Source organism: Patagioenas fasciata, chromosome Z, assembly GCF_037038585.1.
Source record: "Patagioenas fasciata isolate bPatFas1 chromosome Z, bPatFas1.hap1, whole genome shotgun sequence".
NCBI lineage: Eukaryota > Metazoa > Chordata > Aves > Columbiformes > Columbidae > Patagioenas > Patagioenas fasciata.
The window spans coordinates 6367846-6392865 of NC_092560.1; the positions used below are offsets into that span (position 1 = coordinate 6367846).

At 40.2% G+C, this 25020-nt stretch overlaps 1 protein-coding gene and 1 long non-coding RNA gene across 8 annotated transcripts in view; one reads left to right on the forward strand and one right to left on the reverse strand.

Moving 5' to 3' along the window:
- LOC139826402 (uncharacterized) overlaps positions 1 to 23239 on the reverse strand; it is a 48114-nt gene extending 24875 nt beyond the window's left edge. Inside the window, exons 1-2 of the long non-coding RNA XR_011736436.1 lie at positions 23022 to 23239; positions 8463 to 8639 (exon numbers count right to left, since the gene is read on the reverse strand). This is a non-coding gene — a long non-coding RNA (uncharacterized lncRNA). The remainder of the gene's footprint in view (positions 1 to 8462; positions 8640 to 23021) is intronic.
- The window catches only part of HAPLN1 (hyaluronan and proteoglycan link protein 1), a 66284-nt gene that overhangs the window by 25205 nt on the left and 16059 nt on the right, over positions 1 to 25020 (forward strand). For 5 of the 7 annotated variants that reach the window (XM_071802096.1, XM_071802097.1, XM_065860685.2 and 2 more), the window contains 2 exons: positions 7867 to 7992; positions 19851 to 20225. In XM_071802096.1, the coding sequence (XP_071658197.1) occupies positions 7893 to 7992; positions 19851 to 20225 (475 nt within the window). In that variant the 5' untranslated portion in view covers positions 7867 to 7892. Of the gene's footprint in view, positions 1 to 6484; positions 6630 to 7866; positions 7993 to 19850; positions 20226 to 25020 lie in introns of those variants that run through there. The other 2 variants (XM_071802098.1, XM_065860687.2) reach the window with 2 other exon arrangements.

Genomic DNA, 25020 nt, shown 5'->3' on the forward strand with positions numbered 1-25020 from the left:
GTTGTGATTAGATAATTTGGTTTGAGTGACTAATGAAGGAGTTTGAATGAGTTTAGAAAGTTGCTGTCCACAGTGGCACAGAATTTCTAGATACAGTGTCAGCATGTGATTTTTTGGGGCATCTCTTGAATTCATTCCTTTTTGCCTTATTTCCAGAAGGGAAACTTCCTTGGTTTCTTTGTCCTTATAGGTGGATGTGTTTGGGTCTTTTTAAATTTATTTTTATTTTTTAAAAAGTTTATTTTATTTCGGGGAAGGGGTTGTTTTGCTCTGTTTGCTTTGATTGTCGATTTTTGGTTTTTACGTGTAATAATAATTTTTCCACCAAGTTTTCACTTGTACTTGGTGGAAACTGGAGAAGACTTAGGTCATGTAAATATCTTCTATGTCTGCTTCAAAACCTGAGCAGTTTTGAGGTGGCTGAGAGCACAGGAAAGCTCCTGGGGAGACTTAGTGTGGGTTGTAAGATCGATGAGCAACAATTCACCACAGAAAACATTGAAATGAGACCAGTATTAAGGAAATTTCTTATCATCCTGGGTCCTGCGCCTTACAGAGATTAGTGGCCAGGCAAGTTATTAGTGCTGTTTTGATGCTCAGTAACCTGAACATTACCAATGGGAACTAACTGTCCTATAGTCTCCCTAGTCAAATGTCCCAATCTAATGCTAATTAATTGAATGTCAGAATGTCCACTCATTTGAATGGGCTCTGAGTAAAATGCTTTGCCTTTTCACTTACACAAAAACCTCCAAAATACTGTACGACTGCTTAGAAATGGTCCGTGAATTGGACTAAACATTAACTTTAAAGCACGAGATCAAGCGCTACGAGTTTAGATACAGAAAGACTGTTCAAATTCCCAAAGATAGCAATTGTAATAATAATTAATACTATAATGGCATTATTATTTAGTATTATAAACCAGTGAAAAGAATGGTTTGTAGGAACCTGTGTGATGATATATCCTATATGATTAAAGAAGCTGAAAAAGCCCTGGCAGAACTTCACAAAGTAAATGGCCTTGCAGAAGCTATGCAGGCAACTGGGGAGAAAAGCTACAAGCAAGAAAGCACCTTGAAGAAGAGATGTGGGTAATAGGAGGGGACCTGGGAAGCAGTGAGGGCCTGATGAAAAACTAGCTTTGTAAATACAACCAAGAGGCAAGAAAAATAAGGGAAAGAGTTCAAGTTTTCTTCCTGACCTCCAGTGACTTCCAGGCTTACATGCTCAAGGCTAAAACGCTTTTTGATGAAGAATATGTCAGAATACAAGCACAATCTGGCTGGAGAGCCAGCTCTCGAGCTGGACTGAAGAAATTCTTTTAAGACCACTGATATATGGAGATCACAGTACGTACTTTCTCTAAAGGAAGGGACTGCAAACAAGTGAATCTGCTTTATAAAGAAAAAAGAGTTACCTTGCTATGACATCATGCTATGTGTTATCAAAGAACATCTCATTGCCATACTTGAAGAAAAAAAATCCAGATTCCTGAAGTAAAGGCACATTTATACAGTCCATAATAAAGAACTAGAAGAAAACTACTCAAAGCACTGAGTGACCAGTATTCCATCAACAACAGATCTTAACTGCAGCACATTTGCCTTATTCATGTTCACATTAAACCCAGAGTACCAAATTTTTTAACTTCTAATCATATAGCCAAACCACGTGACCTTGGCTATACTCTATGAATAATGTAAAAATGTCGTTACCATTGTTACCCAGTGTATCTGGAATACATTTCATATCTAACACGAGGCTTCAAAGACCATAAAGATATTTTCTTTCTCCCTGCAAGCAATTTACCAGCATTCTTCGCAGGGAATTAATGGACTCCGGGGGATTCCAGATGTCTGTGAATGGTCATGCTGCTTTTCCACTGAACCATTCTGCCTATGGGTAGGGAACTACTATGACAACCTGTTCTCCAGACATTGACCGTCTGGCACTTTAGATGGCCCCAAGACTCACACAGTATCACAAATTTCCAAATTGCCCTAACTAATGAAGTAGCGTGGGAGGAGGTCTTGGAAAGCTTGCTCTGAGTCATTCTAACAGAGCATGTAAACATTATCATTCTTATGCCATCAATAGTTCTTTCTTTTTGCAATGGCATTGGCAAAATTTCCTTCGTGCGAAGAGTTTAGCTTGGGGTCTGCTAAAATTGTCTTGCCTTAATTCCATCAGCCTGGGGGTTTTTACACTGGAAACAACCTGTCTTCTTAGCAAAATAAGTGAAAAGTAGAAGAGTAGGTGCTGTAAGGGCATATCAGGGCAAGAAGTGGATTTTCATTTGATTTTACTAACTGAGGTCTTAAATCTGTAGTTGGAACTGGGTATTTTACTGTTGCCTTTGGGGAGCAGAAGATCTTTGAAGAAGGCTGTAAATACTCATAATAAGCTAGGTGCCCTTCAAGACTAAGTCTGACTTTGCTGTTGCCTACTTTAGATGCCCATGTTTGGCATCAGGACATGTGTTAGTGCTACCAGGATGAGTCAGAACATTTACCCTCCTTCTGCAGTCGATAGAGAGATGAGTGTTTGTTTCTTAAAGTGTTGTTTGCCATGCTGAGTGGGAAGCTGTCTAGAGCTAGCCAAAATAAATTCTAATTACAAGAGGGATTCCGAATCCCTGCTTGAAAGGAGCCCCTGAGTCAGATCTGCTCTTCAGGCACCTTTGTCCATTGCTGCTCCTTTAAAATCCTGAGTGATGAGTCCTTGACTAAATGAATTTGCATCCGTTTGCAAAACAGCCTCCTGTTAGACCACCCCAAGAGGCTGTGCAAGGTGTGCCCTCCACTTTGGCATGCAGGTTTCAAGACCACAATTCCCACTTCTCCAGACAGGCCACACCATAGATAGAGGAGGCACCTTAAAGGGTTAACTAAACACCCATGTGCCTTCCACTGACCACACTGGTTAGTTATAAAGTGACTACAACAGTATCTTCAACTCCTAAGTGAAATGTGTGCATTTTACATGCAGACATTTGAACCTGGGTTTCCACAGCCTGCAGCTTGACTCAGTTGTTTAAACCTAGGTGTCTATACATATATATATAAGGTAAGAACTTTAGGAGACTAGGGCCAGTCATTTGATACCAGAAATGTGTCTAAACAGATAGATCCAAGTATTATACTCCCAGCTTCCTAGTTTTAGCAAAGGCTATTGAAGAGAGAGTGTGAGGACTTCCTAGCCTGGTCTCCATCCTATTCTGTTATCTGCCAGGATAATCTAGGGATAAGAGACTCACAGATACTGAAGCTGACACTCTCTCCCAGAAAATACGTAAATTTTGTTTAATTAATAGGTACTTCTATAGCGCTTAGCACCCATTCCCAGATGAAACAGAGCTCCAAAGAGACAGGGCCTGTAAAGACTTTTTTACAGTAGGTTTGTGCACAGATGTAATTAGTCCACAGATTTTGGGCTATTTCAACCCAAAATTGTTGAGACTGATTTTACTGATTCTGTTACCTGTTTTAGCTATTGTTGATTACTGCCTTTACTTGCTGCGTCTCGGTATATTAAGTATAGGAAACTCAATGGAAAGACAGAACACTTTATGAAGAAGTCCCCTGGGTCTGCCGTAAGAGTTTGGTTTCCACACTGTGCCCTAGTACCTCATCTCCTTCTTCCACAGATAACTGCTTTTGGCCTCCTCTCCTCCTAAACCTTCTTTGCACCATGAAGTTACACACATGAGGAGATGGCGTAGTATGTTGTTGCAATACCCTCTCTCTTCTCAGTGGGTCCTGTGGATACCTGGGAATCACAGCAGGGAAGTTTCCACAACAGCAGCCAGACTTTTGCGTGAGTCAGGTAAAATCTAGTTCAGGCACCTGTCCTACTATAGAATGACAGTGTCAGCAGCTGGGTCATAGGAAATGGTGGTTTTGTTAATGTATGTTCTTGAATCATTGTGGGTTCAGGCTTCCATAGGTCTCTCTCAGGGAAACAAGCATTTGATATTGAACATCATCATATCTTAGTATTATATAAGACAAAAATTAAATCCTGTGAATAAAAGCATTCCCCAGGCTTTTAACTCCTGTCAGAAAGAGAACACTGAGGTAGGTGGACATTTGACCCTACACAGTGGGTGCTCTAATGGTCTGTAGCTAGAAAGTAGTTGCAGTAGTAAAAAATATTTTATGAAAACCTGGTATGTAAGACTGGTATGTAACATTATTCTTCAGTACTCGGTTCTTCAGATAAATGCATGTTACTGATGCAGTTGAATTACTTGAAGGCATTCTGTTAATTTTCAACATTATATTAATATACAAACATCAGTCTTTTATAGTCTTTTAGATTTGCCAGTAGTATATGAATTATGGCTCAGTAAGTACGACAAAATGGTGATTAACATCAAAATTTCAAATTGTATCTGAGAAGGAACAGTTCTTGAGAATTCAGGAACTGGATGTACAGTCCCTTTGGCCACTTCCCTGACCCTTGAGGTGTCCCTCTGCAAACTACTTTTCAGCTGCTTTGTGTCCCTGTCCAGGGAGATAGCAGATTCATAAGCTGCAGTAATTGAAACCAGTGTGAATTTCTTGTGTATGACTAATCATTACCGGTTCTTACTGAAAATTCACTTACTCCCAGCCAAGATTTTATTAATTTTAATACGAAAACATCCACACCTATCATTTCTCCCCTGAGGTCTTCCTAGCCGGCTGCAGAAATGGAGTCTGACTTCTATTGCTTTGGCTAGAGTTGAGGATGTGAATTCCTCTGGCTAATTGCTTTTTGGATAACCTACAAAACACCAGGGGTCGGATTCTCGGTCTGGTGACGTTGCTTTGCGCTGCCCTGGCTCGATGCCGCAGCTCCCATCACGGGGAATCCCTGGAGGGCAGTGGTACAAGTTTGGGGTGTTCCTGTCTTTAGATACCCACATTTTCTCAGTTGCTGCTGTACATGACAATAAAAGGAAGCAGCCTTAAAACCACTCACACTTAAATGGGGGGTTCAAAAGGCCCCCAACGTGGTACTTCTGCCCAGCTCAAACTTTACACTCAGTTGATTGACTTCAACTGTGAAGCATTTGGTGACTTAAGCAAAGATATGTGATGGCTGCATATTCTAAAACTTTGACCAGGCACTTTTACCCCTGGGATGTAGTTTTTAAGTTCTTGCCAGTGTTATGCAGTCCGACAAACACAACTTAGCAGTGCAAATGAACATTACCAGAGTCAAAGAGAGCACAGACATGCACACACGTACTATTTGTGTGTGTGGTCCTGCACACACAATGAACACTTAGGCTGCCCTTTCTGTCTGTAGCAATTAGGGAAAAACAGAAAGCCAGCCACTGTAAACTTTTCCTATTAACAAAGATAAAGCATCACCACCTTGAGTTTGTCCCTCCAAAAAATGCATTGATCTGTAACCCTAAGGTTGATTTTGTACTATGTCTGTGGTATGTGACGTATGAAATTGTTCAGCTTCATCCAGGAAAAGGGAGAGCAGATGTCCAAGTCATGGTTTGCCTGCCTCTCATCCTGCTTGTGTGATGCTATCACATAAAGTCTATAGAGTAACATGACATTTAGCTGAAGATACAGAGAAATATTTCTAAAAGGTGTATCCTGCCTCCGCAGTGCACCAGGTTAATCCTGAAACTGATGGTTCTGACAGCCATCTCCTGATGATGCTGCATGGAGGACTTTCTCCCATCATATTATGGGGACCTTGACAAAGAGGGGGAGCATATATGGAGTTGTCCATCCATGTAAATCTTTCTTATTCCACAACAAAACCCACAGTCCCTCTGCACACAGATTTTGGTGGATATGAAGGTGCTGTCCCCAAAAAAAGGTACTCCCACCTATAATCTGATTATATGACTGTTTCTTTTCACTAGTGCCACAGAAAAGAGCAGGTTTGGGGCAAGAGGTGGAGGCAAAGTGTTAATGGGCAGCTGAGGTGCTCCTGGAGCAGGGCTGTAGAGCCCCTCTGGGCTTCACCCTCACTCACTGGATCCAGAAGGTCTTACATCCAGTGTATGCTCCAAGCTGCATATTGAGGTAGGATTACTCCCCTGAACACTGTCTTCAAAATCAAAGCTTCTTTATTAATCGGGTTATTTCTAAATCAATAACACTCTCCCTAATAATTAAAAAAAAAAAAAAAATTGTCCTTTATTAGTTGTCAGATTTGAAACAAACAAACAAAACAAACAAGGAAAACTGAATTATTTTTCCTTCTTAGAGGAAGTATATTGGGTGCTTGGTCTGGGATATGTGAGGGAAGGAGCAGTGTGGTTTTTGCACAAGCGTTCCCTGCTCTGCCCTGCTCGGTGGTCCCATCGTGCAGGAGGAGCACCCGGCTGGACCGGTGTGACCCCCATGGTCAGCCCAGGCTGGGGCTGATGTGCTCGAGGCGGAGCCACATCTGTCCTTGCTCTGCGAATGGAGGTCATCAGCCTGCCAAGCTTTCCAGGAAAGAAGGAGTGGCCGGAGAGTCTTGAGTTACTGAGTGTGGACCACCTGGAAAATAGTGTGCAGCCAGCGCTTGTCCTACCTCTAGATACTCCACAGTAAGGGATGCTGAATTGGCTTTGAAATCCACCCCCCACCCCCCCCAAAACTCGCTTTGAAGAAATGGAAGGGCAGGCAAGTAACATGCATGTTCTGTTATGAAAAAAATAGTAATAGGATTTCTGTGTTTTAGTCTGTGGTAGAGATTGGTTCGGACTGCAGTATTTGGATCTAGACTTGAAACACGTGTTTCAGTCAGTGTGGGGACAGGGGCTGTTTGCAAAGCTTGGACTTTGACCCAGGTTCTGACTGAGAGTACCTTGCAACTTCGATGTGTTTCTAGCTCTAAGAAGAAAGAAAATAAATATTTCTCTGCATTAGAGAGAAAGCATAATAATAATGCTGCCACTGTCCAATGACTAGGAAAAAAATCCTGGTCTCTTGAAAAGCAAAGTTGGGAAATAGCTATCTTTTATTTCAAGAAATCAGGGTCATAAAAATTATAGTTATAAAACAAACAGCAGACTGAACCTCCTACCTAAAACCTCTTGTATTTTATGCCTCCTTTTCTATTTCAGGTCTTCATTTGCCTAATTACTACTCAGAGGCTGGCAGAGATTTTCCCTGCAGCGCTCAGCTCTGCTGACTGCAGAGACCCTACCTGGCACACTAACTTAGTGCGTCAGCATTCTAGGTAGAAATGAATGAAAAATCAATCAGGGCAACTGCAGGGGTAACATATACAACTCTAAGCTACTTTGTGTATGGTTTTGAACATTTCATTGTGTATTTAGGCATCTTTTAATAGACCTTTCTAGTCAGCTTAAGAAATGTTTTGTTGTTTTTACTGCTTAGCTCAAGCAAACTTACCACCCTGACTGCTGAGTTAAATTGCAGTCTTGATTGAAATGCCAAAAACTTACAAGAAGGTTGTTTTACTCTTGGAAATCAATCACCAGCAGATTGCATCATGCAGTGGATATAGATATAGTGATAGCTTTGATTGTTTTAACTGTATTTACAGACCAGATCTAGAGTAGGTCTGGAAAAACAGAAGCACACCAGAACCTTTTTTAAAACACAGGTGTTGCTTACCTATAGTCTTGCAAGGAGTTTGTTTTATGGATATTTTTGTATGTGCTGTAATTTTTTTCATGCTGTATTTCTGGAAGGGCAGAGTTAAGTATGGATTTCCCAGTTTCATTTAATGAAAGACCATGAGAAAAACATCCAGTCTCCATGCCTAAAAAATTAGGAGTGGGTTAAATATGTTACAGATCACTCATAAGAGCATTGCTGTAACAAGTTGTGCAGTGCGATATTGTATAGGTTTCCAAATATTCACAAGCCTTTGTATGTGATGCCTTTACAGTGAAGAAGATTCTTTTGACTATAAAGATGAAGAGTCTACTTTTTCTGGTGCTGATTTCTGCCTGCTGGGCTGAACCTCACCCTAACAACTCAAGTCTGGAGCATGAAAGAATTATTCACATTCAAGGTAAGGAACTACGTGAGAAAATACCAGTATATTCAGAATGCTCAGGGAAACAGAATAGTGTGCTTAATGATCCTTAATTTTTATTCTGCTGCACTGTTTTAAAAATGCTATTATTGCTGGTGACCAAACCTTTTCTCATTCTGTTGTGTTATTATTAGTCCTAAGGAAAGTTAAAAAAACCCAAAACTTGCACTGTTTAATAGCACTTAGTCACAACCTGGCAAAGATTGGGGAGTAAAGTACAGCATGATTTAAGATAAAGAAGAAAGCATGCGTCCTGCAGTAATAAGCAACTGTAATGGCTTGAAATACCTTTAGTTTATTGTGGAATATATTTGATTTTAAGAAGACTGTCATGCATAGTCTTTCACACTACCGAAATTTATTGATGTTTATTATTTTAAAAAGCTTAGCACATCTAAGATCATAATTGGGCAATTTAAACCAGAAAAAAAAAAAAAGTAGCTTACCCCGAAAGAAATGTGTCTTCTTCATACCTTTAATTCACTCTCAGTGTTATACTGGCCTTCTGCATAATCTTGTTTGGTTCATGGCTGAATCCTAGAGCTTTTAGCTGTAGCAGGATTTGAGCCTGCAGTACAATGCAGCTGTTTTTTCAGTCCTAGTTTCAGTCATTGAGGGTCATCCTGTATAAGAAAAAACAGGGGATTTATGCAGTAAGGACAGGCAGAAGTGACAGTGATTTTTCTGCTATGTTTCTTGAGGCTGACTAAAATTAATCTTGCAAAATTAATAAAAGCAGCATTATTGTTCTCTCTCTCTCTTTAAAGTTTTATTCCTTCCTCTCAACAGCTGGCAAATTGTGTTATCTGAGTGGTTGTGTAAATACAAATTACTGAGTTAGGGCATGTTACTAAGAAAGCCTGAATATATAGAAGTTCACAGGAAAGTCACAGAACTTAAAGGTACCCTGCACCTATTAAAATAGGCACTCGACTTGTCAAGGTCAAATAAGGAATAGCAGATAGCTGGTTTCACTCCAAGGAAACTCACAGGATGAAGGTCAAATGAACGTTTTATGTCAAAATGAAAATATATCACTGTTGTGAGATGATGAACATTCATTCCCCAGGGTGAATTTCAAATTTGACACCAATGTCTAATAAACACAGTTTGCCTTTCCTTGTGTAATGCAGTTTCTTATCTCTGAACTTTATTTATCTTTTCGGAAGATTAAATTAGTGGAAATAATTAAACCAAATCTAAATTATTTTCCCTTAAGCTGTGTATATTAAACTTGCTTAGTCAGCAGTTCAGTGCAATTTGCAAGTCATACACGTCGCTTATTACTAATCCCCCAGCATGTGTACAGTGCAGTCTGTAAGTGCTAAATAGTTCAAAGCTGGTAAAAGTTTTGAGACGAACCATTCTCCCCACCCATGAAAACTCACTTGATCCTCGAGAGTTTATTCTTTCAAGGAAAGTTGGATAAAGCTTGAAATTTAACTCAGCCATGAGCTTTGTCCATCAGCTGATTCAGGCTCTGAAATAGACAGACTACAAATCAAAGAGAATAAAACTGCTCGGAACTTGTTATTTTTACTGTTAATTTTTTTCCTTCCTCTCTGCATTGTGGAATCCCACCAGGGCTGGGATTCCGCTCTGCTCAATGCTGCATAAATGCGTACGATCATCCACACCTGGAAATGAGCTGGAAATCAGGGAAGTCTGTGCAACATATGTGCTATAGCTTCATACAAAGTTTATTTTATGTTACATTAAGGAGTGTAGCACCCCCCTCCACAGCAGAAATCTGAGAGATGTGTAGCTAAACTCCTCCTGGATTGCATCCTTTGGAATGCCTTGGAATTACAAAAGGTGCAGATAGATGTTGTGTAGTCAAGTACAAAGACCTGAAAGGGATCTCCTGAGGCAATGAGCTAAACCGCCTTCTATTCCCCTTTCTTTACACCACATTATCTCCCGCAGGTTTTGTTTTTTAGAAAAGCTGAATTTCAGATCTCTTTACTGCAAGATAGCTTTGGACCATTCTCCTAATACTCTATGTTTATTCACAGCCATTGTATGGCCTCATGCTTCCCCCATTTTTCCTTAGCTTCAAATAACACTTTTTCTTCTTTGATGTTCACTTTGAAACATTAATAAGATAACATCATAGCCTCACAGCTATCATTTGAATAAACTTTTTCAAATTATTCTCTAAGTGTATAACCAACAGTTACCTGCTGATGTTAGTAGTTTGTTTGTACAGTAGTTTGAATTCAAACTTCTTAAGTGTGCCCAGCTGGGATTTTATTCCACATAAGATATTAGGCTAGCATTAGTACTTTTGTTTTCCAGGTAACAATGCTGGTTTTCTTCCAGCCCTTGGATCAAATTTGTGCTCTTCCCAGCCATGCTGTAGCTGATCAATAGTCCATTGCGACAGACAATATTTAGCAGTCATTCTCCCTCATTATCACTTGCAATTAGCAAGTATGAGGTTTATATCAATAATTCTTCATACTAGGCCTTAAAAATCTAGATTATGCATTCCATATTAGATGTTAGCGTACTTTTCCCACCGTCCTTTTTTCTAACATTCTAAATATCCATTCTCCTTCCTTTCAATAATGCTTAATATACCATGTGAAAATTTTTTTAATTCAAAAGTCACATTTACTTTAAAAGACAAAGTTAGTGGAAATATTAGGGTCTCAGAAATTATACTTGGGACAGTTTGCTAGCCTTATTCTATATTAATTATTTATGTTTCAGCCCAGCCAGTTGAAGTTCCTCTGTGTCTAGTTCTTAGACACCAAAATTTCTACCAAAACACCTATTTTCTCCATCCCATCCAATTTCACGTATTTCCCATATGACTCACTTTCCTGAGTTCCAAGCAATCGATGCATCACATTTCCCTTGTCTTATATATTTATTTTTATTATATAGTTGATATCAAATTAGTCTGACACCCTGTGGCAAGTAGCTACTGCATTTTATCCTTCTTTCTAATGACTCTGTTTCTGTTCTTCAAAAAATTGTTCTGAGGTTCTGTTTGCTCTTGAGGTTGAACTGATCAGCCTGTTAATGGTTAAATTCCTTTCCTTACATATATTTGTTATTTTTCTGTTGTCCAGAAACATGTGGTACCATTCATAAAATGACAGGTGAGCTAAAATCTCTGCTGTCAGCTTTGCCATACAAAGTGTCAGTGGTAACATCAGTACTTGAGGCTGTGAAGTTTTCTACAGTTTCCTTTGAACAGGCTGTATTTTCTGAGTTCAGCTGTCGTCTTTATGTTTCATTTCACATCAATACACTCATGTACTTTAAACAACGTCATACTTTCAAAGCATCAAAACCAACCTTATTAAAAAGAGATTATTTGTTAATATGGCACTTGGGTCATTTCTCTCTTGTTTTCCACCTTTATCTGTGTAGTGACTCCATACTACAAAATGAACCTGTGCCTGTTTAAAACATTTTTTCAATGCTACAGCAAGATCTTTTACAGTCCTTCCTGACTTGCTTTTGATCCATGCTCTGTTTTGTCCTCACCATCATTTCTTATTTCTTCACAACCAACTAAAACACATCAGTGCAGTGCCACCTCATCACCTTCATCTTTCATTTGGCCTTCCTAAAGAGCAACCAGCTATTAATACCATATTATGGTCTGACGGCTTTTTCAGCGTGTTTCTGACTCCCTTAACAACTCTGGAACAGAAGATCTAGTTACCCCACTTTGCTGCAACTCTGTTAGTAGGAAAACCCCTGCCATCTCTCTCAGACTCAGCCTTTGCTAAACAAAATGAACAGTATTTCATAAATAGTATTGTTCTCTGATTATACTGATGGGTCATTGGTTTTAATGAACATGGAGCTCTTTCTTTCAAATGTCCACTCTCTTGAAACTCTTGATTTCTTTAGCTTTACTAAACAGCAACCTCTTTAACATTGTGTTAGACATAGGTATGTTCTCTCTTAAATCTCTCAGTTTTTCTTAGAAATGAGTTGCTGGCTTCATTAATATCTCTGTTACTGCTTTCAGTGTCAGCTCAGGTTCCTGGTTCCCCCTTTGCTGGTTAATAGAGTGGAGCTGGACCTCAGACAAATTTCTCATCTCTTAGGCAGTTTTGCCTCCCTACCTTTACCAGTATTCCTTTCTGCTTCTTTTCTCTCACCCCCTCCTTTTGTTTATGTCTTTTCTTCTTTGGTTTTATTCCAATGCCTATGAACAAAATTTATAAAACATAAAAAGCCACATTTTCTCTCTTCTGTGGCTTTACTTCCTTTCCTGAAGCCTGTGATGGATTTCATGGTTTTGGTCAGGCTGCTTTGTTATCCCAGATTGCTTGACCCTATCACCTTCCTCTCTGGTAGTTTGTCTGCATACAATTGTCATTTTGTGGATAAAGGCAAATGAGATAACTATATTTAAATAAGGTCTGTTGTCCCGCTTGAGCCCCAGCCCTAGTAAACTGTGTGTGCCTTGGGGGATATCAATTTCACTCTTTAGAAAAAATCATAATCCTAAATTTAATCATCTGGTGAATGTTAAAATGGGGCAAAAGTACACTCTAGCAAAAACAATACTAATCTGAGCATATCAGTGTAATTGAAGACTAGGATTTTTCTCTGAAGTCACCATCTGCGAAAGACTCTGTGACCCATGAGAGAGGAGGATGATTCTTTTCAGTCCTCAGCTTGGTATATCTCTGTAATCTATTCATAGTGTTAGTTGCTGACCAATTATTCAAAGAAGCAAAGTACCCTTCAGAGATAAGAGCATTTTTCTCTGTGTAGCTGTTGAACAGTTGAATAACCCATTACAGTAATTGCTAAGGCAATTACTTAAAGGTGGCAGGAGCCTTTAACATATGCCTCCAGTTTCTTCAGGTTTTAGAAATACAACAAGAAATGCCAGCGAAGAGAATACAAAGTTTAGCTCATGAAGAATCAACCTTTGACTTTTTAGCTTTTTCTCGAAATTATATTTTGCAGCATTTCTTTACCTTTCAGGTACAGGAACGCACCCTTTTGCTTATTAAGATATCTGCACAGGTTTATTTATACATACCAAGAAATATGTCAACATGGAATGAGTAGAAAACTTTCTAATATTGCTCTATTGGAAAAAAAGAACATTAAATCAATTAATCAATAACAAAAGCAGAAGAAATATTTCCCCAACTTATTCTGCATGATGAGTTTTATTTTCAGTCGACTTCCTTTTCTTCCAAACAAGCCAGAACCTACAGAGAGAAATAAACTGCATAGTGTTGCTGGACTAGTCAAAACTGTGATAAAAGATTAGATGCACTACTGATTTGACCTCTTACACTAATTCTTATCTTTCCAAGTTTCATGCTTTTCCACTTTCCCTTTGACTTTCCTCCTTTGGTCCACATTTCTCCATTTTTCCGTGTTCAGTGATGTTACCTGTTACTCATTTCCATTTTCTCAGATTTATCTTTTCCGCTTAAAATTTCTCACTAGTTTTGTGGTCAGTGAGGACACATTAGATTGTGTCATGATCCATTTTGCAGTCTCTTCTTATAACTGAGCTGCTTCTTTATCATCAACACAACTTGCTTTCCTCTTCAGAGCATGGCATGTAATAGAAATGTCAGCAACGAGCAACCTCACCTCCTGTTGACATGTTGGTTTCATTAAGGGCATTCAGGACTGCATATTCTGGGCTAGACCTTAGATGGTAGATAGCAGTATATTTGGGTTGTAAAAAATTATTACAGAGGCAAAAGGATTCATATTAAACATAAATTTAAATTACTAATTTGCCTTTGCTTGCTACAGCAGTCTAGTTCCGGATAGATAGATAGATAGATAGATAGATAGATAGATAGATAGATAGATAGATAGACAGACAGACAGACAGACAGACAGACAGATAGATAGATAGATAGCATTTAAAGGTAGTTAAAGAACTGGGAAAGCTCCTCATCGCTTCTCTGTGATATTTTGGTTTTGTCAAACAGTCTTAATGCCACCCACGAAGATTTCCTTCTGTGCAATACGGGTGCCAAGAAATTTTAATGATTTCTGTTCTGTTCTGCTCTATGAGGCTTAATTTTCATGCAGTTTCTTTATCTATACTGATGTAAACACATACTTAAAGCTTGTTTAAGGCAAAGGGTGGCAATATGTTAGAAGAGTGGAAGTTTATGATTTCCCTGATGGTTTTATGTGCTGTTAGGTCTCCTAGAAAGCTGAACTTGGGTTAATGTGGCCCCTCTTACCGGTTGCACATCAAAACTTAAAAGCAATGTGTAGTGAGTATTTTATCCTCTTAGTTTAGAGGTAGGAACGAAGGAGTTTGATGCTTGTATTTTCTTTCTCATGCATGAACAAAACGACATTAATGCTTGGGCCAATTAAGAACAGCTTTTCCTAATCTTACAGCTGATACACAAAAATTTTTAGTTTTTTTTTTTTTCCAAAGGCAAAAGTAAAAAGGTAGTTAGCTAAAACATAGCTAGATAATGAAGTAGTAGGAAAAACATAGGGAAAAAACTGTGTGCATAACTCTTCCTCATTATTTTCCTTTTGGATTCTCTGTGTAATACACGCATATGTGTGAATATCAATAACGTATTTCCATAGATATTATTACACATTGGAATTATTGTTATCACAGAAATTATTTTTGAATTTTAAAAAAGCATGGTAGGATGACAAAACATGTCAGTGTTATAGGAAGAACGAGGATATTTTAGCATTAGGGTTCTGCTCAGGTCCCTGGCAACAGTACAGGAAAGCAAGAAACATCTCTGTGTTTATTTAAAGTAGGATGGCACACGGTGTTATTAGCCTAATGGCTTGCTAACAATGTGGAACATTTAGGCAATAGTGAGTTTATCTGATAAAACACATCTGGAATGTGATCCCTGATTTATGACATTTTTCCCTTTAGAAAGGCCCATTTTTTTTCTCCACAGTTGAGCAACTGTGTAAGTTGGTCCATTAAAATATGGGAATAATCAAGTTTCATAACCAGGTTAGCATAAGCTTCTGGACAGTTCTGATGGATAAAGTGCATAAAGCTGTTTGCCAAGGGCCGTGGCGTGACTCATCCTCTCTGCCCCACGTTATGTTCTTGGCGTTCCAAACCCGGCTTACCATTACTCTTGGGTGCAGAAGCCGGTTGTGAGAAGAAAAATGAAAAGATGAAATTTTAAACAAACGAAACAAAACAAACAACAAAAACAACAGAACACACACACACACAAAAACAAACAAAAAACATAAAAAGACAAACAAATCTGAATATGTGTCCAGAAGTAAAATTTGGAACTAAGCCAATGAGCCATCAGGGGAGATTGAACTGAGAGCTCTGGCAGCATGAAAGCAAGTCCATGTACTGTCCTTGAAGTGGGAATCACACTGAAGTCAAGGTTAGATGTGTACAAAGTGACAATAACCAGAGCAGCAGTGCTAATTGCATCGCATTCAGGCAAGGGACAAAGAGAGGTGAAGAATAAAGCAGAGGCAGATAGAATGCTGCTGCCTGTGCCTTATTACTGCCTAATGCAGCAAGATGACCTTTTCTCCCATGGTATACACCTGCTTGATTTGGCACTGTTGAGATACAGGAAAGCCCATCTGAACAGCAGGTTCCCAGGTGAGGTTTCATTTGTGGCAGGCAGTCTTCCCTACAGCTTGGAAAAGCCGCTCTCAGAGCTACGTGTTAACCTGCGTAGCTGGGCAGCTTCTGCAGCTGGGACAAACTCATTTTTAGCCAGCTTAGCTGTTTCTGCATCGTGTCATCCATCTAATGGCACCAAGAGCATTAACAAAAGGCCACAGCCTGTCAGAATCGATGCTAGGGAAGCAGGAGTGGAAAAGAACACGGCAAATTAGTCACCGGCGGTGCGTGGTCTGTACTAACAGCTAAGGTGCCGCCTTACAAGGCAAATTATACCTGGAAAGGTGAAAACCCCACCTAGCAAAACTTTGTCATCCCATTTATAACCTTGGAGCTGAGACCAGAGCCAATAACCATGCTGTGGCCACCCCTGGTCCCACCAGAAGGAGCAGCTGGAGGTTGCCCAGCATGTTTCTCTCTGTTCTCCCATTGTCTGAGGCTCTTGAGTGGCCACGCATGTGGTCTGTCTTGTCTCCAGCAAGGATCCAAACTGTGCTGTTGCAGACAATTGTTTAGCAAGGGATTATCTGCGGTTTGCAGAGTTTATATTTGTCTGGCCATTCACCTTACGAATTCTCTGATGGTACTTCTGGAGAAAGTAGTTCTGGGGAAAAAAGAAGCGTCGTGTTCTTCAAGTAACATTCTGAATTGTGTAATAACACTCATGTGTCCCGTATTTTTCTTTCTTACAATCATCTTTTAGATATTCCTGCCAGTTAGACGCAAAGATAATTTTTTTCAGAAGGAACAGCCTTGTCAGAAATTCCAGAAGGAAACCAGCCAGGGATCCACTCTGACAAGCCTTTAAAACAGTGTTTAGTCCACCTTCCGTGATCAGATCACTGTTTCACAACAGATCATTGCTCATTGCATTAAGGTAACCCAGGAAGATGGATTCATTCCTCATTTAAGCTGACTTTTGCAGCAGTAAGCTAGAATGCTACATCCAGAGTGCTAACCATACTGTAAATGAAGGGATCCCGTTTTGCTCTGTGTTTGAGCATTTTTTGTTCATTGTGTTTGTCAACTCCCGAAAGACTAAGACCATACATTTTTCCATTCTCCCAAAGATACACAGTTAAGTGAATTTGACCCTGGTTCTCACTGGCTGCTGGATAATAAAGACCTCTTGGCTTCTTTCCAAACCCCTGTCATCTAATTTTTAATCCCGAATCCCTGCTGCCTGCATGTATCCTGCATGTCTCCTAGCCCAAAAAAGAAACTACGCAGCATCCCCCAATCTGACACCTGCTTTTCCTCGAAAGCCAGAGATTCTTCCTTCACTCTTCCCATAAGTCTGGGAGCAACAGCAATGTAGTTTTCTGCTCCACTGTCTCGCCAGATCACAAGGCACATCATCCTTTCTTTTTAGAAAGCTTGAGACTAGGGGGAAATTTAAAGCTTTGCATCTCCTTTTGGACGTGCAGGGATGTAGGAGATGTTCCAAGCTGAGAAAGACCATGCTTTTCTGTCCCTTCCCAGTTTTCCATCCCCTCTGTTCTTTACCCCTACTGAGGTATGAACTCAGGTAATGGCTGCTGCAAAGGGACAGGGTTTGGGAAGCAGCCAGGAGAGAGGTACAGCACCTCATTAGGATGCTAACGCTGGAGTCAGAGGTGGCAGCGCTCTGGGCACGTCTCCAGGCCATGCTGGCACAGACAAGCTGTTGTTAGAAAGAGTGAGTTTTAACAGCCTGAGTCAGACTCTCCCTCCTGCCCCAGTCCTTTCTGCTAATATTTATTAACTTGACTATTTCAGTATTAAAGACCCAACATAGTTGAGCTCTGATTCAGATTTCTTGGTAATAACCACCCCAAAGCATAACATTTCTCCTCCCAAGGTGGACAGAAGTCTCTGGAACATCTTTGTCCCTGAAGGAAGCAGGGAAATTTGCAGACAAACTATCCTGGCTGCCTTCACTTTCTTCTTTCTCCTCGTCCTGTGGAAACAGTGCTAGCAACACTTTCCATGGTGCCTTGCCTCAGATCACCTCTCTCCTTGGATGCTCTCCTCTGAAAGGGGGAAGATGGGTTATTGGAGTAGCCCAAGCCTCTGCTCATCTCTGGCACAAAGGGCAGTGAAGAAGAACACCAGTTCTATGGGGCTGCAGTAATGATTTTTCACTATGTAGGAAGTTCTCTCATCCTGGTAACGCAACTTGCAGCACTCAGGCTGGTTCATTCTTGAGGAAGCTGGTGCCCTAGCTAGTTTGTCCTGTGGAGATAACAGCAGTGCTCTGGACACACCATCTCCTAACAAAGAACAAAACATTTGGGATACCTGTTTTTATTAAGCAGATGCACATTTGCAATCAGCAAGCTTGTCTTTGCAATTACCAACCCTGAACTTGTTTGCATAACCATAAAATGCTGCATACCCTGGGGTTTGTTCTGCTGTGTAGCTCAGCCAGTGTGGACGGATACTGAAGTCAAGCTGAAAATGCAGTTTAGGTGAATATGTAATCTAGCTGCCAGACCCATCAGCAAGACTCAGAAGCCTAAAACCATCTGGAGACATTTGTGAGCTACAGATCCTTATGTCTCCCATGGCTGTGGATACATCACAGGTTTTTGGGGTGCTGTGAATAGACAGCTGGCTGTGTGAGATTCTCCGTGGTGGGCTCATCACTGAAAATTCTTCTATCAGCCCATGTCCATCCCAGCCCTTCCCTTCTCCAGTCATCCACACCTCTCTCTGGTTGATGACATTTTTGTGCACGTTTCTGTGGTTTTGTCCTATCAATCCGAATTCATTCCCACTGAGGCTGGCAGAAAATTGCTGACAGCCTTCACAGGGTCAGCCTCTCATTAGCCTGCACATTTTGGGATGTAACATTGGCTTTTGCTGAAATTAAAGAGAGCCAGACCGAGCCTTAGAGTCAAGAATCACATTTTTAGGCTGTTACATTGACTTGCTGAAGAAACACAGAGAGTTATGAAGTCTTTCTTCACAATCTGTTATGTAGAGTGAGGTTGGTAATTCTTTCCCACCGAGCAGAGTGCTGGTGATTCATTGCTGGTTTTGGTCGGTGTCTCAGTGATGGAGGACAGCAATAGCTGCAGAAGCGCTGAGCTTGCTACATCAATTTTGCAAACTGTGCATGAGAGGAGAGGCAAGAGGTACTGAGAGAAGGAAACATTTTGGGGTTTGGATACATCTGCTGACTGCCACCATGAAATCTCTGCTTTTCCAGGATTTTCCCAAGGCAGCACAGCCTATCAAAGAAGCCCCAGAGACTTAAGGTTGGAAGCAAGCACCTGTGCAAGCTGACTGCCCTAAATATAATGATTTCATAGAGCAACATCAGCCATAGTGACCTACTATATAGAAAAGCGATCAGGGAGCCTGGGGTGAGGGAAAGGAGGAGAGGAGGCAGCCAGTTAAATACAGGTTTGCGTGAAAAGTGAGATCAAAATATTAAAGATAAGAGAGTGATGAGTTTGAAGGAGAAGAGGAAAACAGATGAGGAAGAAGAAGATTGACATGATCAGGAAAGGGGCCAGGAGAGGACTTAATTTTAAATTCGAAGGTAAATTGGACTTCAGTCAAAGTATGTCAGAAGAGGAACTTGAACTCAAATATTAGAAGGAAATACAAACAGAAAATGAGACATTTTAGAATTATGCTGACATTTTTTGTGACAATATAAATGGTGATATTTGATACAGTAATGGTTTTTCTGTTTTTTGAGCATGATTCACCGCATCCCAGATCATGATGGGCTTTGTATTCTGCCTCCTGAATAAACTGGGTCCATACATAAAAACTGAACTATGAAAAAAAAAAAGCAGCATTGATATATAGTTCTGGAACAACCCACAGGGAAATACGGGATGTTTGTGTGGAGACTTTTATGGATGATGGCATTCATACACCAGCTATTCAACTCCGTCAATATATTGATACAACTCTGTCTCCTTGACTATGAAGCATATAGGATGGCCTCTGCCTTTGTGGAGGGGCAATGCTGTGAAAAGTTTTGCCTCTCTGCCTGTCTAGGTGTCTAAATACAGAGACATACTTACAGTTAAGTAAATAATTATATGTACCTGGCTTATACACCCCACTACCATGTAAGTACAAAATGATTGCAGGCAACTGATTCTGCAGACCTAATGTATAATATAGCTGATGGTCGTTGTGACATTTATCATATTTATCCATTCTGTAAAACGCAGATTGCAGACTACTAATTCTTGGCTTTGCTTTTCTCCTTGAATCCCAGCAGAAAATGGACCCCGTCTACTTGTGGTAGCAGAACAAGCTAAAATCTTCTCGCATCGGGGTGGCAATGTCACACTGCCATGTAAATTTTACCACGAACACACATCAACAGCTGGCTCAGGAACCCACAAAATCCGGGTCAAGTGGACCAAACTCACCTCAGATTACCTCAAAGAAGTGGACGTCTTTGTTGCAATGGGACACCACAGAAAGAGCTACGGAAACTACCAGGGCAGAGTGTTTCTGAGGGAAAGCAGTGAAAATGACGCCTCTCTTATAATCACAAATATAATGCTGGAGGATTATGGAAGATACAAGTGCGAGGTGATTGAAGGGTTAGAGGATGATACAGCAGTGGTAGCTCTGAATTTGGAAGGTAGGTAACACCTGAATTTTACTTAAATTCAGATTTGCACAGTGTTAAGGAATACCTGTTTTTTTCTCCTAATACTGCTGATGTTGTATTATCAGTGATAACAACAAGCCGAGAAGTGGGATTCATTGTGCTCTGGGGATCTTGGTCTGACAGCCCATGACAGCGATCATAAATTAGAAGAGCTTTAGGCCTTCTATAATTTATGGTAGCCTACAGCATATAGGGCTCCCAGTGAGACCTGCTCTGAGGAGAGCCAAAACAGAATGACCAAACATAGTATGAAGAAATCCATATGTTTTTAATTTGCTCCTATCACTTTACAGAAGTCATTACATGTTTTTACAGTAGACTTAGGCAAAATTACATTAAATATTTCCCTAATAGTCATTTTACAGAACTTCAGGACATTTTAGATTATCAAGCAAATACAAGTCTTCTTACAAAGAGGACAAATGTTAGAGTAGTTTTACTGAGACAATAGTTTTGTTTTTTCCAGCCTCATAATTATGTAAAATAGATCTATACCTTGCCTGCCAAGACAACTCCTACGTGTAGTCTGTACTCATTTCCTTCAGCAGTCTTCTTGAAAACAGTAGAGTACAAAGCATTAGAAAAAAAAATAGTGAAACAGGTCTAAAGAGGAACAAAAATTCAGCTTTCCTTTACTGCTGTGAAATTCAGATAAATTTTATGAGATCCAGTGCATGTAACGAGCATTTGGCCGTTTCCCCAGAGCACTGCACTGAACTCATCTGTAAAACAGAAGTTGCACAAAGATGTCTCCCTTACCCTTATACCTAAGAACAAGTGTGTGCCAGAGGGAACTTTGTAGAAGCCACATTACCTGTGAAAAGTATTTAGGAAGAACAAAGAAAAGAAGAAAATCAAACCCCTGTAGAGCTCTCACACCTGTAAACAGATTAAATAGATGACTCTTTCATTGAGGGTTATTGTACATTATGACGGTTTTATGGTCACCCTGCACAATAAGGCTGGCTGAGTGGTTCTTGGAAACACATAGATGTCATGAAATTAGCTTACTTCTTTACGTCTATTTTTGCATTCCTGGTTGGAGGCTGCTGAAACCTTCTGTTTCTGAGTGCAGAAGATCCCTGCACAGTTTCCATGCTGCAAGATAATTGATTTAGGTTGTTTCACCTCACATAATCCATCTTTAATAAGAATGCTCCCTGTTCTTTTCAAGCTCATGAGACAAGCAAAACTGGACATACACATGCCTAGCTTAAGTTGTCCAAAATGCTTTCGAGCAAAGACAGAAATGAGTAGGAGGAAAAAGCATTTTACTTTATCCTTCTCTGCTAGCCAATGGCTCTTGCGTGTTCAATCTCCTCTTTGCTCGGGCAGGCACTGCAGTGATTGCTCGCTGCAGCTGCTATCATTGAGGTGAGGCACTTAAGGGAGAGCAGTTTCTGCTTGCGGTGCTCAGCTTTACCCAAGTGACAGCAAGGCTCTGGCTGCAGGTTTGGACCCTGGGGTTGGGAGACACATTACGAGGTGAGCAGCCCTGCAGGACAAAAGTGATCCACCTCACAGGGTGGTTTTCAGACAGTAATGATTCAAATGCAGGTGTGTAAAGGTGCAGCTGTTTAGTGCACATAAGGAATAGCAAGCACCACAATATGGGTTAGAAACATGCAGCATCTTTTCAGGTGTTTTTGACCCCAGTACATCTCTTCTTCTTGCACATTGTTGTGCAGATGGTCCTGGGGCTCATCCCTGGGTTGTGAGGATGCTCAATAATTAGATGATATTATTTTGGCAGTCTACTTACATCCTAAGTACATACCCTCATCAGGCTTGAGATATTCCAGATAAGTAACTGTTTATCTTCCCCGTTAGATACTGGGGTTTCCCTGCACTTTACGGTTATGTTTTTGACAATGTAAAATGGTCAGAGCCAGAGTAAAATCTTTCAAACGTTCATCATGCCACACATCTGGACCAGATACTTGTCTGGTACCACTTAGCATTGTGCCTCTGAAGCAAAAGTTCATCAGCTTTCTGCTATGAAAAGTGAGGGGGTTCCAGTACTAAAGCTTCCAGCTGTGCCAGCAGCACCTGGGGAAGGGGAGATGCTCACAGCTGTCATGTCAGAGCAGTAAGTTTTGTCTGGCACTTGGTACAAATATATGTGCACATGCACAGATTCACATTTGAAAGGTGGTATCTGATTGATAGTAGAGCAAGAAAGCAATGAGAAATCTTATATTTACTGCACATAGTAACACAACTGAAAAAAGGATATTTTCTACCTTTTTTACTGTGACTGTTTCATGACGTAGCACCAGCCCATTGCATATGAGGTCTGAGTCCCACCTCCTGCTATACATTGTCCCTTCTAGCTTACTGCTGCTACTCTAGATAGCATCACCCTCTAAATTTTGCCAACTCCAGCCCATCCTGTACAGCAGCACCACTCCTTCCTGTTTTCCCTCATCTCCAAAATAAGGAAATTTACAAGGACAGGAGGAATCATATTCCTTTAACCAAGCAGGTTCCAATCTCTGCTCAAATGAAAGTTCGTCTGGTAAACATATGGAACAATGTATTTTAAATTATTTTTGTCAGACATGGGACAGGTGTGAGACTGTTCATTTCCTAAACTGACAGGAAAATTTCATTTGCAAAACCTCATGGTGAAATGGAACATTTCAAGTGAGAGAAGACTAGTGAGTTTGTCAGTGTCAGTCCTGTTGACGGCAACTAATCCAGTTATTATGGGTCTAAGTTACATTGAGTTTCCCTCTAAAATGATAATGATTAAAATGCACTTACCGTTACAATGGACTTGCACAGTGATGGAATGTATTCCTGTTTGCATGCCCCAGTGCTTCTTTTTTCATTTAATCTGCAGCTTTACGTAGTGCTGCCCTTAATTTCTGTTTCATGTATTTCAGCAATGCAGAACAGATCAAGGAAAAAAGTCAGTCTTTGGACAAAAATAAAAATATATCAGCCCATTCCAACATTCTACATCTGTTATGAATAATAAGGCTAATCTCACAGTGGGAAGGATTTGCATCAATAGGCTGATGTCCTGAGATGGTGGCCCTAAGGACATTAATTGGCAGCAAGACAAAACCATTTATATCCAGGAATGCCCATTAGCAGTGCAAAGCAGCTGATCGCTCCAATATGAGCCTGCTGTACAAACAGCATAGCTTTGGCTAGGCAAAAGCATGTTAATGTATCAATATGAAAATAGTCAACCTCTACCTCAATGGACCCTTTTTCTTCTCCGAATGTGGTAGTGTTTTATTCTTATTAGACTTAAAGGTCTCCTGGGATTGTCATTAAATAAACTGTTCAGATTAACTGGGTACTTCTAGCTTTGAAAAAAGCAGTGGAATTAGGTCCACTCTGTGTTTGTTACATACCTTATATGTGTTTTTTTTCGTTTTGTTTTTTCACTATTATTTAATGCTGAACCCCACCGTTTTCCCCCTACACTAGTGACACAGTGCTGCCTGGCAGCTAAAGCTCAGAGCTAGGATTCACTGCAGTATTTCACAGCTTTAAGAACTATTCAACCACGTTGTGATTATCATCCTGTTTGTAACCTTACGTACAAGGACCGGTCTGAGGGCAGGAGGGCTGGGCTGGACACAGTGGCTGCAGGAGATGTCAAGTCCTGCAGAGGGCAGGACACTTTTTACGTTGCCCTTGTCACCAAAGCCATTTTCTCACTGAACTGGGCTTGCTCTCCTCCTGCCCGTAAAATATGGATCATGAGTTTTTACACTCTGCCGAATGTTCTGAGTCAAAAACTTAACAAATCAAAAGGTCTCCTATGCCTGGTAGATATTGTTGCCTGAGTAGTAAGCAAAGAAAGAATTTTCAGCTTACATTAAATATTCTTTATGCTGGTGTTTTACTGTTCTACACTAAATTTTCTTTATGTTAGTGCTTTACTTTTTCCTTTCTTATGAATACTATGCACTGTAGTGAATCTCACTGCATCAGGTTTGTATGCTTCAGCTTCCCAGGCATCTGAAGGCTCCAGCATTGGCTCTCAATTGCACTGCTCAGACACGGATTTTGTATTCTGTTCCTTTGTGAGATTCATGGGCCAGGTGACAAAGAAAGTGGAACAACACTGAACTGTCCAAGGCAGGATTTTACTCAATTAGAATTTTTTTTAATAGTTTCTCTCTTCAAGGAGGAGTGACAACTGAACACATTAGTTTTACAATACAGGCTATAAAATAATTACTTTGTACATTCAACTGTACCAGAAATGCACAGATGTAGATAAAACCATTTATAATCTCTGTAGAAAGCTGCCTCTAGATAGAAGCTAACTCTTTGGGTGGCTCCACATAAACAAATAAAAATAATAATCAGGTTTTATGATCTCGCTTAGAGGTATGTTAGCCTTTATGTCCAAGATGGAGTTAGAAAAAGAACAGGCATCACTTTCAAAAACAGACTTTATAGTTCTGAATAGATCAAACAAATCCATAAGCTTCATTTAAACAAATTCTTCCAAATTGTCAGAACAATCATTTCCTAACCTAGTCATTTGCTCTTAAGCTGGATGTAAACAATGGGGAATTCATAGCTGAAACCAATATGAAACCAGCTTCGTGCTCTCAACAGCAGGAGAAATCAGATTTAGCCTAATGCTGGATGTCGTGTTTGTTTCTTCTGCGTGTTGCTGTTACATTCATATACAAAAAGCTATTTTAAATATCCTTTGCATGACAATATGTTGTACTCTCTACTATAAAACTGATTTTATAGGGCACACTATTTGTGGGGTCACTAGAAGAAA